The sequence below is a fragment of the Chanos chanos genome, chromosome 13 (assembly GCF_902362185.1).
Source record: "Chanos chanos chromosome 13, fChaCha1.1, whole genome shotgun sequence".
NCBI lineage: Eukaryota > Metazoa > Chordata > Actinopteri > Gonorynchiformes > Chanidae > Chanos > Chanos chanos.
In genome coordinates this window covers 18434011-18450232 of record NC_044507.1, presented here as the reverse complement: position 1 = coordinate 18450232, position 16222 = coordinate 18434011, and the positions used below count along the sequence as shown (strand labels likewise).

General features: G+C 41.3%; 1 protein-coding gene across 1 annotated transcript in view; it reads right to left on the bottom strand.

The window, feature by feature from the left end:
- Positions 1-15815, bottom strand: part of hs3st4 (heparan sulfate (glucosamine) 3-O-sulfotransferase 4) — a 68953-nt gene extending 53138 nt beyond the window's left edge. Inside the window, exon 1 of the mRNA XM_030790399.1 lies at positions 15196-15815. Coding sequence (XP_030646259.1) covers positions 15196-15815 — 620 coding nt within the window. The remainder of the gene's footprint in view (positions 1-15195) is intronic.
- Between the last annotated feature and the right edge of the window lie 407 nt (positions 15816-16222).

Below are 16222 nucleotides of genomic sequence, written 5' to 3'. Positions count from 1 at the left end.
CTACCACAACAAGCTGTCATCCCGGCGGAATGGCCCGTCATTGTCACGCCGATGAACTGCGTGGACTGACTCGGGCAGCTGGAGTTATGTTTAGTGTAAGTCAAAGTGACAGAAATGCTAATCAAGTATGAGAACTGACATTGCATCGTTCCCATTGATGCACATCAAACCCTCAATGATTTATTAGACTAAGTGAAAGCATGTGTCACCATGGCGAGAATCTCTCTTGGGTAAACATGCTGCTCGCCAAGGTGCTCCACTTAGCAAACCCCCCCCCCCCCCCCCCCCCCCCAACACACACACACACACACACACACACACACACACACACACACACACGCACACACATACACCAACCCTCTCGCCTTGACTTTGTACGTGTAAAGGACAGCACTTTTTACAGCAGCTCACAAAGTAGCCAAGCAACTTGCAATATATCTAAACCACACGCTAGGTATGGTACTTAAGGGCCATTATGAGGATACAGAGCTACTACTTTGAGAGTACATGGGTGTGGGTGTGAGTGCGTGTGTGTGTGTGTGTATGTGTGTGAGCTCTCCCTCAAATGTGTTTCGGTGCTGAGTAAGCTTTTCTCCGCCATCCAACCCTTCCATCCTTGTCCCCTTGATCTCAGAGCAGAGAGAGCTTCAGCAGACCCCAATTATCTCACCGTCATTCAGCATTTCTCCTTCAGTTCCCCAAACGCCACCCACCTCGGCTCTCATTTCAGTCAGGATATTCTAGCCAGAGCCTTGGGGATCCAGAGGTGGGGAGGTTAAACACTGCGTAGCTCAACTGAATTTGGCATTAGAACTGCCAGGATGTAACTTCAGAGATAGCTAGCTCCGCTCTACCTAGACATCATATTTGCATTTTAGGAGTGAGAGAAATGTCTGACTGCTACATCTCCATCTGGCTGTAGCCGTTTATGTCCGATCCTCCTTTTGAGCAAGGACTAGTTTGATTATAAAACAAATCACTTACACAACTTTCAGGCAAGATGTTATTAGAAAAAAAAAAAAAAGCAGCAGAAAATATGAAACAGGAAAAAATATGCAGCTGAGGTCAACTTCAAAATGATGGTTAATGGTTTGTACATTGCACACCATTTTCTAGACTCACAGAACATAACGCACAAAGTTATGTTATTGTTGCAAAATATACAGCACAAGGCAGATTTGAAATATTGTCCTACTTCCATATTCTCATATCTCATTTTTATTCATCTATCAAACAGAGATTTGAACCAACAATGTGTAACAGATATAATGACTATTGCTTCTTCATATCCATTAAAGACTATTCATACACAGTGATAAATATTGGAACAGCTGGTTTCTGCATAATTTATGCATCTTAACATCTGAGAGAATTCCCGCCCCCGTGAAGCTATTTCATTGGTCCCCTGCAAATCAAGTCCACGTCCCTACTGCCAAGCTGTTCTGCCTTGGCGGGGCTGTTCATTTTTAATAGTGCAGGCAGAAAATAGAATTTGTAATGATGTTGATTATACAGTGGGTTAGACCAACATGTTGCTTTATTTAATTTTTTTTCTTTTTTTCTTTTTCCTTGAGCAAAATGTGAATCATCTGAGAATCACAGACTGAAGCAAATATATTCACCCCGTTCAGCACACAGAGACACAAATTTACACACACACGCAGACACCCAGACATATGCATATGGCCATAAGCACCCTTATATACAAACACATACACAGCCATAGCTGTCTTCCCTATCTCTCTCCCTCTCTGTCTCTCTCTCTATCTCATTCTCACTTTCTCTCTCTCTCTCTCTCTCTCGCAAACAGACAGGCACAAACATACACACACACATACACACACAAATTGAGTATTCTCAAAGGATCCCATTTGAGTCTTCCATTAGCTTTGATGTTGATAACCATTAAAAAGATTCCTTAGCTGATGTGTGTAATTAACGTTCACTCTTTGTTCTCTCTTCAGTGTTTGAGAGAAAGAACATCCAAAAATCCAAACTTGATGAACTTAACATTATCATAATCTGATGATGTATGCCCTGAATCCCTTTTTCACTCTCAATTCCTGTATCTCTTCAGTTCCCATATTCCTTCTTTTAACTTTTCTGAGGCTAAAATAGTCATGGTCTCCAGTGGACAAAGTAAAGGCTCTCTCTGCACTATGGACAATGTGATGCATTGTTGCGTGAAAGAAGCCTGAGGTGTTTTAGGCTTTCATAGGAGAAGTGAAGAGGAGGTAGTGGTGGGAGATTAATGGTGTATAAACAATATGGAGAGGAGGATAAGCAAGGAGCAGAGTCGTGTGCATTTCCAGGGCAATTCTTGTCATTGGCATCGCTGTAAATCACCAGCTAGGTTAGAAAAAAACCCCCCACAAAAAACACACATACATACACACGCACGGTCAAAGATTTCCATCTCTAGAGCATCTCTGACAAGCTATCCTTGGCCAATATACAGTCATCTACCCCAAACGATTCACTAGCATCCTGGTTCGTCTCATAGAAAAAAAAAAACTCAGACTAGGCACTACACAGGAGCAACACGATTCATTTACGATGAGAGTCACACTTCAGTGCATATGGATCATTTCTGAGTGATACAATTCAGATTTGAAGCTTTGGGAACCTGGGGTCCTACAGGAATGAACAGCTGAAAAAGAAACCTCTGCCTGCCCCATCAAACAACCTTCAAAACAAAACAAAAAAAAAACCTTCTGACAAAATATTAATGTTCACTCCGATCTAATAACTAAATAATCAAATCATAGATGAGACTATATCAGATTTGATTCTTTCTGTCAAAATTCATCATTATATTGCCTCAAATTTTTTTTCTCTCCATAGGCTGGTGAGTATATTGATCTAAATGGTGTGTTTTTGAAAGACAAAACCTTAAGCTCATTAAATTCAATGAGATGGTGATTCATTTCAGACTATGACATTAAGAAGTCCTGTCGTCATGGAAACAGCCTCAGGAAACAGTTTTTTGTACAAGTGATTGAACTTATGAATGCTTCTCTCTACTAAACCCTGGCTATTAATGTTTAACTCAAAAAAACTGTGACTTTATCACCTTCAGAACACTGTTTACTATATGTAAATAAATTCAGTCAGAGTATTCATCATTAGTATTAAAGGGATTGATTTAAGTGGATGAGCAACTGTTCATCAGATCAGTGCATTATAGTGTACAGTACATGGGGAAAAAAACCTCTGCAAACCCCTGAACTGAAATGAAAATCATCAGTCAAATTTGTTCAAAGATTTCCAAATCTAGGAAAATATTCTTTCTTTTTCTTTTTCTTTCTTTCTTTCTTTCTTTTTATTTGAGAACTAGACGTTACCTCAGTCTTTGCTGATATAAGAATTAAAATAAACAATGACACTAAATACACCACAGACAACAAGGTCCCCAGAGACAAAAATCTTGATGACATCATCACAGATTGGGAAAAGAGATTCGATTATTCGACGTGTTTTCTACCGCTGCAGTATTTCTACCCAGCATGTCATGTTTTCTCGACCTGCCCAGCTCGCAAGCCCGAGGAACAGAGGATTTGATAACAGCAGAACACTGATACTGATGAAATGTTTTACCCTCCTCACTGCTGCTGCTCCAGAACCTTCATCATGAATTAACTGAAACTACCTCAAATCCTTTTTTCCCCCCTCTTTTTTTTTTCTTTAACCAAGAGTGGGCTGACTGGATCAGGATGAACTAGTTTCCCTAGTTTTCTCTCTGGAGCAAGAACAGTGTCATATATCATAGCGTAATCACAAAAGGTGGTGCGATCCTGAGATTATTTGCACTGCGGTTTCCTCTTTGCAAGCTGGGAATACCATCCGTAATTACTGTTGACAGCGACCACATGCATGACATGTGAGTGTGAATAGGCAGAAGAAAAAGAGAAGAGAAAGACACACAGAGAGAGAGAGAGAGAGAGAGAGAGAGAGAGAGAGAGAGAGAGAGAGAGAGATAGAGAGAGAGAGAGAGAGAGACAGACAGACAGACAAGAGTGAAAGAACTTGGCTGGCATTGGAAGTCTTTAAGAGTAATGCTTCCCTCTCATAATAAAGATGTCTACGTTTCACATCCAAATAGCTCTAATATGCCAGGGAGGAAATTTACAACGCATCTCTGATTTGTTTGCTGTTATTAATGGAGCAGGGAAAGAGGGAAGTGTTCTGTGGCTGCCAGCGCAATATCTGACCTCTGAGTGTGCATTAAATCAAAGCATTAGGGTTTGTGGTAATAAAGAGGATCTGGGAGGCAGAGAGCTCCGGCCAAAACAAACATGCCCCAGACACAACAAGCTCGGTGACCAAGCCCAGGATAAAAGCTTGCAGGAGAATTAATATCTGCAACTGCCATAATATCTACCATATTAGTGGAGCGTGGTTTTGTACCTTGATATCTGAGGAGCCATCTCTGTGAAAGGGCCTTGCCAATGGACGCTTTGACCTCTTCATCCACCAAAGATCCACTTACTGTTTATTAAAGTGCACACAGATAAAAAGCTTTTAGACTAGATGTATAGGAGACCAACTTCAGGAAACTGGATTTGATTGTCTGGGCAATGTGGTGGAGCTATCTGCCGAGCCACTAACTATTTTTGAATGGATTTATTCCAGGTATCAAAGTCTATTTCAAAGTAATGACTTCAGCCTGGTGCTATGCCAAAGTACAGTATAGCAAACATAACAGGTATTTCCTAATATCTGTACTGTAATCATACACGATCGACAGATTCAGACTGAGATCTTAATTCAAAGTAACAAATGCATGTTTCCTATTCTGTTTTTTTTTTTTTAAAAAAACAGAAGAAATTATTCACAAAGGTATAGTTACGCACAGACAAAATACTAAGGGATTCTTCCTGTATCCGGGTGAGGTCCAGCTAAGGCAGGTCTGGGTGTCTTGTTTTGATATAATTTCCAATGTACTAGCCTCCACTTTCCCCACTGTCATTTCTATTATAGTGTCTCTGACATGGGGGATTTCATGATTACATTCATTATCACAACAGGATTGCTCCACTGTGTTTTAGTAATTGACAGTGGACTTTACTGTGCCTTTCAAATGTGAATAATGCACAGGGTGAAAAAAAAAAAAAAAAAAAAAAAGGAGAGAACACAGAGTCACAAAAGAAAGAGAAAAAAGAGACAAAGAGCATTGGGGAGAAAATGTGAGGCTCAGTTGGGTATGGTTTGCTGTAGGTGGGTGGTAATGTCCTTTCATTGCCGCATAAGCACTCCGCTTCCACTCAGTATCACCGTATTTCAATTTAAACTCTAAGTAGCTTCAAATAACTATACTCTAAATAAATCAACGTTTTCAAGTGGCAGTTTCTGCCGATGCACTGGTAATGCATCGCATGTTGATTCAGAGTATGCGATATGCTATTCAAAGAGAATTATAAAGCATCTGATATGCGCTATGTAGAGCGTATTAACGAACATTCATAATCTCACAGTCCACGGTGAGAAAGGATGACAACGCTTATGAGGTAAGGAGTCTTGTTTCTCCATGAAAACATACATGCCATGACACTGTGGTCACATACTACTGCATATTTCAGTGTGTGTAGCTCATGCTTAATATAATCGGAACACAAAGCATTATAGACATACCGTCAGCCCTCCGTGTCCGCGGGTTCCGCATGCGCGGATTCAACCAACCGCGGATTCAAAAGGCTACAGCATACCCTGCTGTAGCCTCTATTTATAATTATATTTTCGATACGTACTTGTATTTTTAATATTCTGTGTTTTATTCAATGTAGTTCTCTGTCCGGTCATTAAATGAAAGCAATCTGTAAGTGTTGAGAGAAAGAAAACGTTACGATGTTGCTGACATGCACTATGTACTTAGGCCTCCAATCGTTGCGTCTGTACAACATACGTACAAGCTTTTTTTTTCTTGTCATTATTCCATAAGCAAGAATATAGTATAACAACTATTTACATAGCATTTGTATTGTATTAGGTACTATAAGTAATCTAGAAATGATTTAAAGTATACATGAGGATGTGCGTTGGTTATATGCAAACACTACACCATTTTATAAAAGGGACTTGAGCATCCACGGATTTTGATATCCGCGGGGGGTCCTGGAACCAATTCCCTGTGGATACCGGGGGAAGACTGTACAGTATGTATGTATTAGAGGGAACTTTTAGGAGAGGTTGCCAAGTTTGGGGATTTGTTTTAGGTTTAGAATACATTTGGATAGTATCAAACAGAATGAAATGAAAATGATAGGAAAATACACACAAACCTACATACACACACACACACACACACACAAATACAACATGTACTCAAAAACCTTTCATGTTTAGTGCAAGACATTCTGTAAATGAGAGTGTGTGTGTGTGTGTGTGCATGTGTGTTAAGAGAGAGAGACAGAGAAAGACAGTGAGAGAAATTTGTCCAGAGAATTACTGTAGTGCTAAAATAGTATGGTTGAACAGGACACACAATGGCAGGTTGAATTAAGCCATCCCTCTGGCTTTGCACAAGCCCTGTGGCACATTCTATAAAAGAATCATATTGTACATCAGTGTCTACAGATCTAAAAGCCCATCTATTTGCATGTGGCAGTCAAACTTAGGCAACTGTGAGCATCCGCGTTACACGATAAGCTTTCACACAACACATGCAGCCAAAGGCAAACTTCAGTCTGAACTAACCAAACAGAATGATTCTCTGCTTCAGACTGACTCTGCCCACGGCAGCTATCAGTGCCTCATTGGTAGTTTTCAGTGTTTTGCACAGTCTTGACGTTTCTACTGCCCCCCACCCCACCCCCTTAAAAAAAAAAAAAAAAAAAGTCTTTTTGGAGAACATCAAATGAGGCAGCTTGTTGGAGATCCATCTGTGTGTGAGAGAACAGAAGGAGTCAGTTGAGTGAGACCACAGGGATGTAGCATGAAGGAAACCTGTCTCATACAAGCGAAGAGAATTAAACTGTCTGTTAATAAATACAAGGTATAACATACCCTCCTAAAGCATCGCTCTGTTGGTTATCTAATTATCATGCTACATTAATTTTCTAAGCCCTGAAGTGTTGGCTGAGTTTACTCGAGGTACAGTGTGTATGTGTTTAGTCCTGTTTTAAAAAAAAAAAAAAAAAAAAGGAGTAGGTTTATTACAGAACAGATTTGAATGAATGAGGAATGGTTCGGCATGAGCTGTTGTGAATCCAAGCAAGGGGGCTGCTGGGATTGCTTCATCTACATTCCACAGACTGCATCAGGAATTCAGAGACATTGTTTTTCATTTTTCTTCTTCGTTTTTTTTTTTACTCCTCGTTAATTGGGGACAACGTGGCAAAAAAACCAGATATGCGCTGACATCGAAGCACAATAGCAAACATCAAAGACAAATCCCTAATTAGAATGTGTTAATGATGACTACACATGCTCGACCATGACCCGTATATCGCTTTGTAAACACCACACTATTTTTTATAAACCCACATTTGTATAAGACTTTTCCTCTGCCTGTGTGCTTGTGTTTCGTTGCCCTTTTGGTGGGGCGTGGACGCTTTCTGAATTAAGAGGCATTTTTTTGGGGGGGGGGGGGGGGGTTCCGGTTTCTTCTTCTTTTTCCTTTTTTATTTTTTTTTTTGCAAATATTTCCCTTTCCATCTATCGGAGGACATGTTTACAAAGCTCTCGTTTAAGTCCGATACCCTGCCCAGCGAGCGCGGTCTCAGCGTGACGTTGATTAGGAGGCTTGTCAGAAATAAGCTGGAGAGCTCCCCATTTCAACACAAACCTGTATTCATTTTGTTCTGCAGATTTATATGCCGCGATATCTCTGGGAGAAAAATCCAGCATGACATGAGAGTGAATTTTGCCCTTTTAAAAAGAGGGTTAATCTTCCTTTCTTTCCCATAGCAGCCCCAATCTTACTGTGGCCAGCATGCCTTCTGTGATCCCGGCCCGCCGCAGTAAATTAAATTAAATAAACCCATTAGTTACAGCACTGTTACCTTCTCACCTCTGCCCAGATGCGCTTTCATGGTTTGTTGGCCCTTTAAAGCAACCACAGGACTCTGTATAGGGTTTGTGATTGCAATGTGACCTTGAACCGACAAGAACAGAGGCCCGCCTTACATTGTTTATCACGACGACCAATTAAATTAGAGCTCATTTGCAAACTGAAGGGGGCCACAAACTGACGAATATGAGGAGCTTTGATGCACACAGTACATATTTAAAAGGTGATTCATGTTCAAAAATTTTCTCTCGTTTGAACTTGGAGATGCTAAGTTAAATGGAGGTGGATCCCTGCCGAGCCGAGAATCTGTGGGCAGAGTTATCGTAAGCATGTTGGAACCGAAAGGCACGCAGTGATAAATAAAGAAATACCCCACAAAATGAACCTGATGTCTGGGTGGGCTCTTGAATTTTCCCCCGATATGACTTACGTCATAGTAGACTGTCTATCGCCTTTTAAAATGACAAAGAACATGAGGTAAGAGGAAGATCCAGAGGCTTAGCTTTGTGTTGAACATCAGGGAGGATACAAAATTATATCATGTTCCTTTATAGTTCAAAGTCCCTGAGATATGTGGTATGACATGTTAAAAAGTAGTAGGCTAATACATGTATACACAAGGATACTTACCGTATGGGCGACTTAGTAACCCTTCAAAGAAGCAAAGCATTTTATTCCTCCTTCTACCGCACCAAATCTCTAATGCCAATAATCCAAATTATCCAGGAAAAAACAATCACCTTCTGATACGCCAATTAGCAATTAGCATAATCCCTAAAAACATCCCTATTGCATCTCATCAGCTTAGCTCTCTCAAAGGATTTTGGCACAGCCAGCAGTTTCTATATAAAAATTATTCCCAACAATGGAAAAAAAAAAAAAAAAAAGTGGAACCATTCTCATGTGGTATTTGATTAATGGAGCATGCACATAATTGATGGTGGAGGACTTAAAAACCTCAATACTCTTTGGTTCTGGAAAAGTTCCCCCCAAAATGAATTCAAAGTCAATGAAGAATTGATGTAAAATATTTATACTGTGTAAAGAATAATAATCATAAAAAAAAACAATTGAACTCGAACTGCCACTTTTATGTATAGATTATCTTTTGCACAGTTTACATTTCTGATACCCAGCTCCTCCATTGTCTCACACTGTGCTAAAATTATTCTAGCGGAATACCCCTTGGTGATTGGAGGCAAGAAAAGTACATGAATAAATAAGCAACATAAAGCGATGGGAAACTTCAAAGGCAATGGGACAATCACAGCAAACAAGCATCTGGAAGCCAACGAATGTGTCTGTCTTTGTTTTGTGACAGTGACTCAGGGGTGTAAACAGAGGAATTAGCTCACACCTCCGGAGTCTAAAGCACATCTCGGTGCTATAATTGAATTAAGCTTGTCAGATTTTTATAAGCTGTGTGTATGGCGTCAAGAGGTGTGTCATCGATGGCTTACAACTGTGTATGCATCAATAGAAGAGCCTCTTGCTTTCATAATGTTCCAGTTTTGCCTGAAATAGTATGCATCTTTTCTTTTTTTTTTCTTCTCCCAACTATCATTCCTCGCAAGCCTCTGTCGTAAGTAAAAATCCACTCTCTCTCTCTCTCCCCACCTCCGCCCCTTGACAGGACCTGTCTGAAAATATACGGCGGAGCACGACTTTGCTCTGTGTTGTATATCAAATGTCGTGGAGATTCTGCCGGAATAATGTGTCAGGTCTGTGGGAGAACTCATGATTTTTCACGTCCCCGCGCTGAGGTAAATGTCAGGTCAGCGAGAGAGGATCCATAACATGTTCTAAACAGTCTTGTTTGCCCTCGTCACTTGGCCCTGCCATGTCAAAGTTCCCCCATCCGAAGCAAGTTAGCTTGTATTTGACTGGTGTCATGAGACTACATCACTCAGGAGTGATAAGCAAGGTTGGCTGAGGAGAGAATGCTCCAGGAAACAGCAAAAGAAAAAAAAAACAACAGCAAAAAAAAAAAGGAAAATTGGAATCTTGACAAGTATGATTGACATGCTTATTTTGTCCCAGGAAAGTCCTTTTTTTTTTCCAAAGAGATTTAAAGATGGCTGTAAACCAGGTTTCCGTCAAATGGGAATCATTGTTCCTGCTGACTGGAATCACATCACTGCAGTTCTACAGAAAGTAAATAATCCCTTGGAGATGGGAATCCTTTTAAGCTCAGAATAACTATAGCTTATACTTTTATTTTTGGTTCCAAATAAATCATTTAAGAGACAGGACCGTGGCTGTCATATTCCAAGCAATCCATCTACAACACGGAAACAGAGTAACAACTACAGATTTTAACAGACATCCCATTGACAAGGCAGAGCTGAAATAAATCCAGACCTACAATGAGAGACACAGAACAACAGGAAATCAGTGCCTTAATGGGAGACTGTACATTACTGCCAATTTTTTGTGTTTGTTTAGCTCTGGCAAATTAACTTGCCAAATTAGATTCTTAGCTTAAATGAATTAAACTTGTGGAATTGGCTGGTGATCATCGCTTTAGGAACTTAGTTGAAGGATCCTGCCCAGCAGGAGAACGAGATGAACATCATAAAAAGGAAACTGTTCTGAATTGTGAGTAAGAACAGAGGGTAAACTAGAACTGGCTGTACACACTCAATGCCAGGTCTTTCTGTCTCTCTCTCTCTCTCTCTCTCTCTCTCTCTCTCTTTCTCTATATATTTCTCTCTCTCTCAGCCTCCAAATGAATACAGAGGCATCTCTACATCCATAATTCTCGTGTCACAGTTGAAATGGACTGCAGTAACCCCCAAAGGCTGACCCCAGAGTAACGGCAAAGATATGAACCCACTCTCTCTTTTCAGCCATAGAGGACCTGTCTCCTGTTATGTACTGCAAATGCTTCCATATGCTATGATGTTAAATCTCTGATAGGACTAAAGTGTCAAGAACTGTTTCCTAAAGGTATAATTGATTTGTTCCCAACTAGGCACATGTTTACATACAGACACACATACACACACTCACACAGTCAGTCACACAACACATGGAAACACAAACACGCACATACACGCACTCTCTCTCTCTCACACACACACACACACACACACGCACACACATGCACACACACACACACGTGCATGCACATACAGAACAAGAGCAAGAGATTCAAAGCGAATATTGGGCACAATCATCATAGGAATTTGATCGGTTTCTGAGGCTAGTACGGTACGGTTAATATTTATAATTCCATGGTAAGATGACAGTGAATGGAATACCACCAGGTCTGTTGTTTTGCAGCTCTGTTCATCAGGGAAAATAGCTTGTCATCACATTTGCGCCCAGTCACAGACTGTCAGATTTTGAGGTAAGTGTGTGAATCGGTTGATGTGGATGCCTGTGAAATGGCTGGGCCCTCTCTCCCTCTCTCGTGCTCATAAATTTAATCAAGCGGAAAGAGAAGGGGAGAGAGATGAGACAGACCTGACTGCAGTGGTCCACTCTCTTGACAGGCACTGGGGTATGGTGCTAATTAAAAAGTTTAATTCCGCGACTGCGGCGCTGGCATCAGAGTGCCCAGAGGTGCGTCCTTGCATGCCTTGGCGTCGGCTTATCAGAGCCGGGCAGATCCGGGCATCCCGAGGAAGAGCAGAGGGGACGTGGAGAAGCTGCAGAGTGTGTCAGCTCCCAGGCACCATGGCACACAGCCTGAGCTGGGAAGCAGCCCACAACCCTCCGCCCCCTCCCCTCCGCCACCTCCGGTCTCAGGCCTGCCAGTCAGGAGGCGAGAGTCCGGGGCTGAACTGTGGAGCGGCATGCTGAGGCTGTATAAACATGGGATAAATGCGGGATTTGGGACTTCTCCCGCTTTGCTCAGCAGTGGATCTGTTTCTCCAACTGGCTCGCCCTGTCAGAGGTGCCTGTCTTAGCTCCTGACGGCATGGATCAACTCCGCATGCTGCTCGCCCTTCTCACAGACCCGTGAGGGCCAAGGGTTTTTTTTTTTTTTTTCTTTTTCTTTTTTTTTTCAGTTCATCATAAAAAAAAAAAAGAAAAAAAAAAAACCACACAAGAATTCAATTTGAAAAACACAGGAAATTTCCTGCAGCACACCTCTCTAACCATTTAGCATGAAAGGATACTTCAGTTATAGAACAGACAATGAAATGAGAGTACTTCATTGTGTAGCCTTGGACAGGGTGGGCTTCTGAGCTGTATGGCATTCATTGATCAGAATGTATTTTATCTCGAACAAAAGGGGAAAAAGACCTTGGTGTTGGCTATGCTGATTCTTTGCAAGCTCTAGAAAAGCATCTTTTTTCTTTCTTTTTTTTTTTTTTTCATTTTACAGGCTCGTGATCCAATAGCAATGGGGGAAAAAAAGAAGCCTTTTCCCCAGCTGAAATGGCCTGAGAACATTCTTCATTGAAAATCTTGCAGCCATTGAAATGTGGGATGTGGCTGACATGCATAAACATTTAAAGGCAATTGCTCATCATTCTTCACGATTTTCTCTCCCACGGAAGTAAGCAAGCACATTTGGAAAACTTTTTTATCATGGGTTCAGTCATGGGATCAAAGGGATTATGGACACACATCTTAGTTTGCGACATGACTTTTGAAAAAACAAAAAAAACAAAACAAAACAAAAAACCCCAAAAACACGATGGAGAAGGTTTGTCATTTCACAAACATTAGTTTATGTACTTAGGATCACCGTGTTAATTTCTTCTCTTTCCATTCTGCAGCGTGTATTTAAACTTGCAGTGGGATCCTCACAAAAGTGTGATTCGTCTAATGACAGTAGAGCCATTATCATCTGACAGTGAGAACGCATTATCCACTCGATGAAAGTGTGACTCCTCTTCAAAGCGGCAAGGAGTTTAACAAGGCAGAAGGTCCTCTCTGACAAGCCTTTTAAACAATGTGTCAGGCGGTAAAATAAATGTCACTGAGGAGCAGCGTCATATTTCAACACCAAGAAGATTAACTAACTCTTTCTGATGTATATTCCCAGTGAATAGGGCACAAAAAAAGACCCTTCAGCATTTGCTATTTAATCATGATGATTTTTTTTTTTTTAAATTATGACTCTGGCTCTTTGGTGAGGATTTCCATGTTGCTGGAGCGCAAACTGAACCTCAGGTAGGAAAAGCAGTGATTGGCGAGTCTCTTAAGCTATTACGGTGTATTGTATATGTGTGTACTGCAATGACAAAGTATTGAATGTGAGACCTACTGCAAACACAAACTGATTCAGAGCATTTGATGAGATTATTGACTCTGACTCCAGAGCCAGCATTAAATGACATAAGTTGATCACGAGGGTTCAGGCAACGGATTAGGGGGGTTATTAGTATGCAGTGCTGAAGGAAGCACATTGTTATTGTCTTTCAGCACTTAACGCTAACTGCAGGAGCGTAGAGAAATGTCTATTGCTAAAGGAAAATCAGTGCTAGGAGTGTGAAATTTGTCTTTTCGCCAACTCACGGTTTAACGCTTATTCCTCGGTAACCCAGCTTGACCCTTATTGCTTTGTGATGTAGTTTACTTCTCGCAGAGAGAGTGTATTGGTAAGCCTTGATTCCAGCTCGTGTAGGTCCATTCTATTAGACAGTCAGATTTTTAATTTGGTGGGTGTCACACATGATACAGGGCTTAGCGACAGTCCTGTGGTGATAGTGAAAACAAGTTTTAAAGACACTTAAGTGATTTGATTGGTTCAGGGGCAGTAAAACGCTGAAGCGCTCTTCAGCGTTATTTATGCCAGCCTGTCGTCTTCTTGTCTAATGAGGCCCCCCACACCATAAGTGTAATGAAACGGTTCACATTAACACTGGGCAAATGAACAGCAGAGACTTCAGCTCCCTCTGAAGTGAAATGCAGCAGATGCTCCCATACACCCAAAGCCCTGAGTCACAGCTGGGGCGTAAGCGGAACCACCGTGATGCCATGGGCGCAGTAGCGGCAAAAAAAACCTCAGAAGCATCACATTTTGTTTAATTCTCATTCGCTCCTTAGCCTTTGTATCTCTCAGCTGACCCATCAGCTTTTGCTATGTTTGATGCCTGGCTGGACGACCAAAACAGCCAGACGCAATTGTTTCTCATAAAGACCATCTCTAAATGGTAATGGATTTTCCAGTAATAAAACCCTAACCTAAATTAAGGACAGCGTGAAAAAAATATATAAATATAAAAATATATATTAAAAAAAAATATATACATATATATATACTGGGAAAATAATAGCAGGCAGCCTCCAGCTAAGAGAACCAACCAGTTTACGCATTTGCACAGTGCTGGAGAATGCAGAAGGGGGGCTTGAAATGAGGGGGAAGTGGTGGTGTGACTACACACCTGAGTAAGCAGTTTATGATTTCTGCTCACCTGGGAACGCCGTGAGCCTGGCATATAAAATGTGGTGGAGAGAAAAACTCACTGACTCTGTCTCACCTGAGCCAGCTCAGAGCGTGCACCTGGCATCAGATGAAAAACTGTCATGGCCAGCGCAGCAATTCCATTACACACCAAAACTAGATCCAACGCCTTTGAATGTCCTCTAGTTTATTCCGTCATCAATTACATTTCACTCGGAGTGTTATGACCAACGCAGAGAGATGGCTCAAAGAGGTTATTTTTTTTAAAGACCCCCCCCCCCCTTCATGTCTCCAGCAAAAATTAAATGTCAGCAACCAGTTTTTTTCACTGGATTGCTGCTTAAAAACACATTAAATATGTAGCTATGTAGCTTGTAGATTGATTTAACTGTGGGTACGGTGCGATGCTGGGTAAGTACAATCGTTTAAAAAAAAAAAAACTTCACAAACATAAATGATCACTGAAGAGGGAACATGACTGAACAAAATCATGATTTAATTTTGCAGTATTGCTCTTTAAACCTGAAGAAGACTTCACTCTGTAGTATCAGTTATACAATGCGTATTTTACTTCGGTCTTATGGACATTTTTTTATGAACTCATATCAATATCTCATGATATTTGTAACCGTTTAAGTTAATTTAAAATGTACTGTTTTATTTACTTGCAATTCTAAGGATACGAATGTACACAGTTGATTTTGTGAATATGTACGGGTTTCACAAAACATCTCCTATTAAAAAGGCGTCACTCATAGTAAAATGTTGATTTCTAAAGGCAATATGGATTTTAACAGAGTAAAGCAGATATGAATGCACCCACCTGTACCAATCCAGACCTTTCTCGTAGTTCCTGTCGAAGAAGTGGGGCTCATTTCCAACAGCTCGAACGTCTGGATGGACCCTCAAAGCCTCGAGCAGAGCCCTGGTACCTCCTTTTTTCACTCCTATAATAATAGCTTGGGGTAATTTTTTCTCCCCATAATCCGAGGTGCAGTTCACTACTCTCCGGAGTTCGTTGTCCGTGGTGCTGAATTCCTGGTGCTCCCTCTCCATAGCAGCAGTGTGCATCGCCGTGATGGAGTTAGTAGGAGCCGCCTGAGCTCTGACCCATTCCGCGGTCCTTCCTTCGAAACCCGCATTATTTTTGACAGTGGATACAATAGTCGTTTGCTCTGTGGCTGTCCGTTCATCCAACTCCTCGTCGAAGTAGCCCTGGGAAGAGGTGGAATAAAGTTTCTCCCTTAATGTCACGAAAGTTGTCTCCTCTGTCACCAGCCTTCCGTGGTACAGGTAGTTTTCTTGCAAGGGGAACTGTAACGAGTTGTAACAGCTCATCAAGCTATAGAACAAGTAGGTGACAGAGAGGGAGAGGGTAAACATGAATAAGATCTTTCGGGGCACTTTAGAAGTAAAAACCGAGGTGCTGGACCAAAATGCCATCTCTGATAGCAGTGATCCTCTCAGAAAAGTGGCCAGACATGTTTCCTCTCCAAGTCTTGCATGGACACTCAACAACAATAATCTGTCACTATCAGTGCTGCTACAACTGAAAACTGCGAGGCGCTGGACCACTCCGTGCAATGTCTAATTCGCATACTTCAAGACCGAGGGAAATAGATCGTTAAAATTCCAGAAGAATATCGCGTCGCTTTCTTGACTATCGATTTCTTATTCCAACGCTGACAGCCTTTGTCACAATTTATCGGACTGAACTTGCAGATTAGAAAGGCTGCGGTCTGGCGTCCTTCCAAATGAGCAGCCCAGTTTGATGAAGGCAGAGGGTGATGGGCGAAGTCTTGGCATTTTACAAAAAAAGAAAAAGCAATGGCAAAGTCTTTTAAGTAATG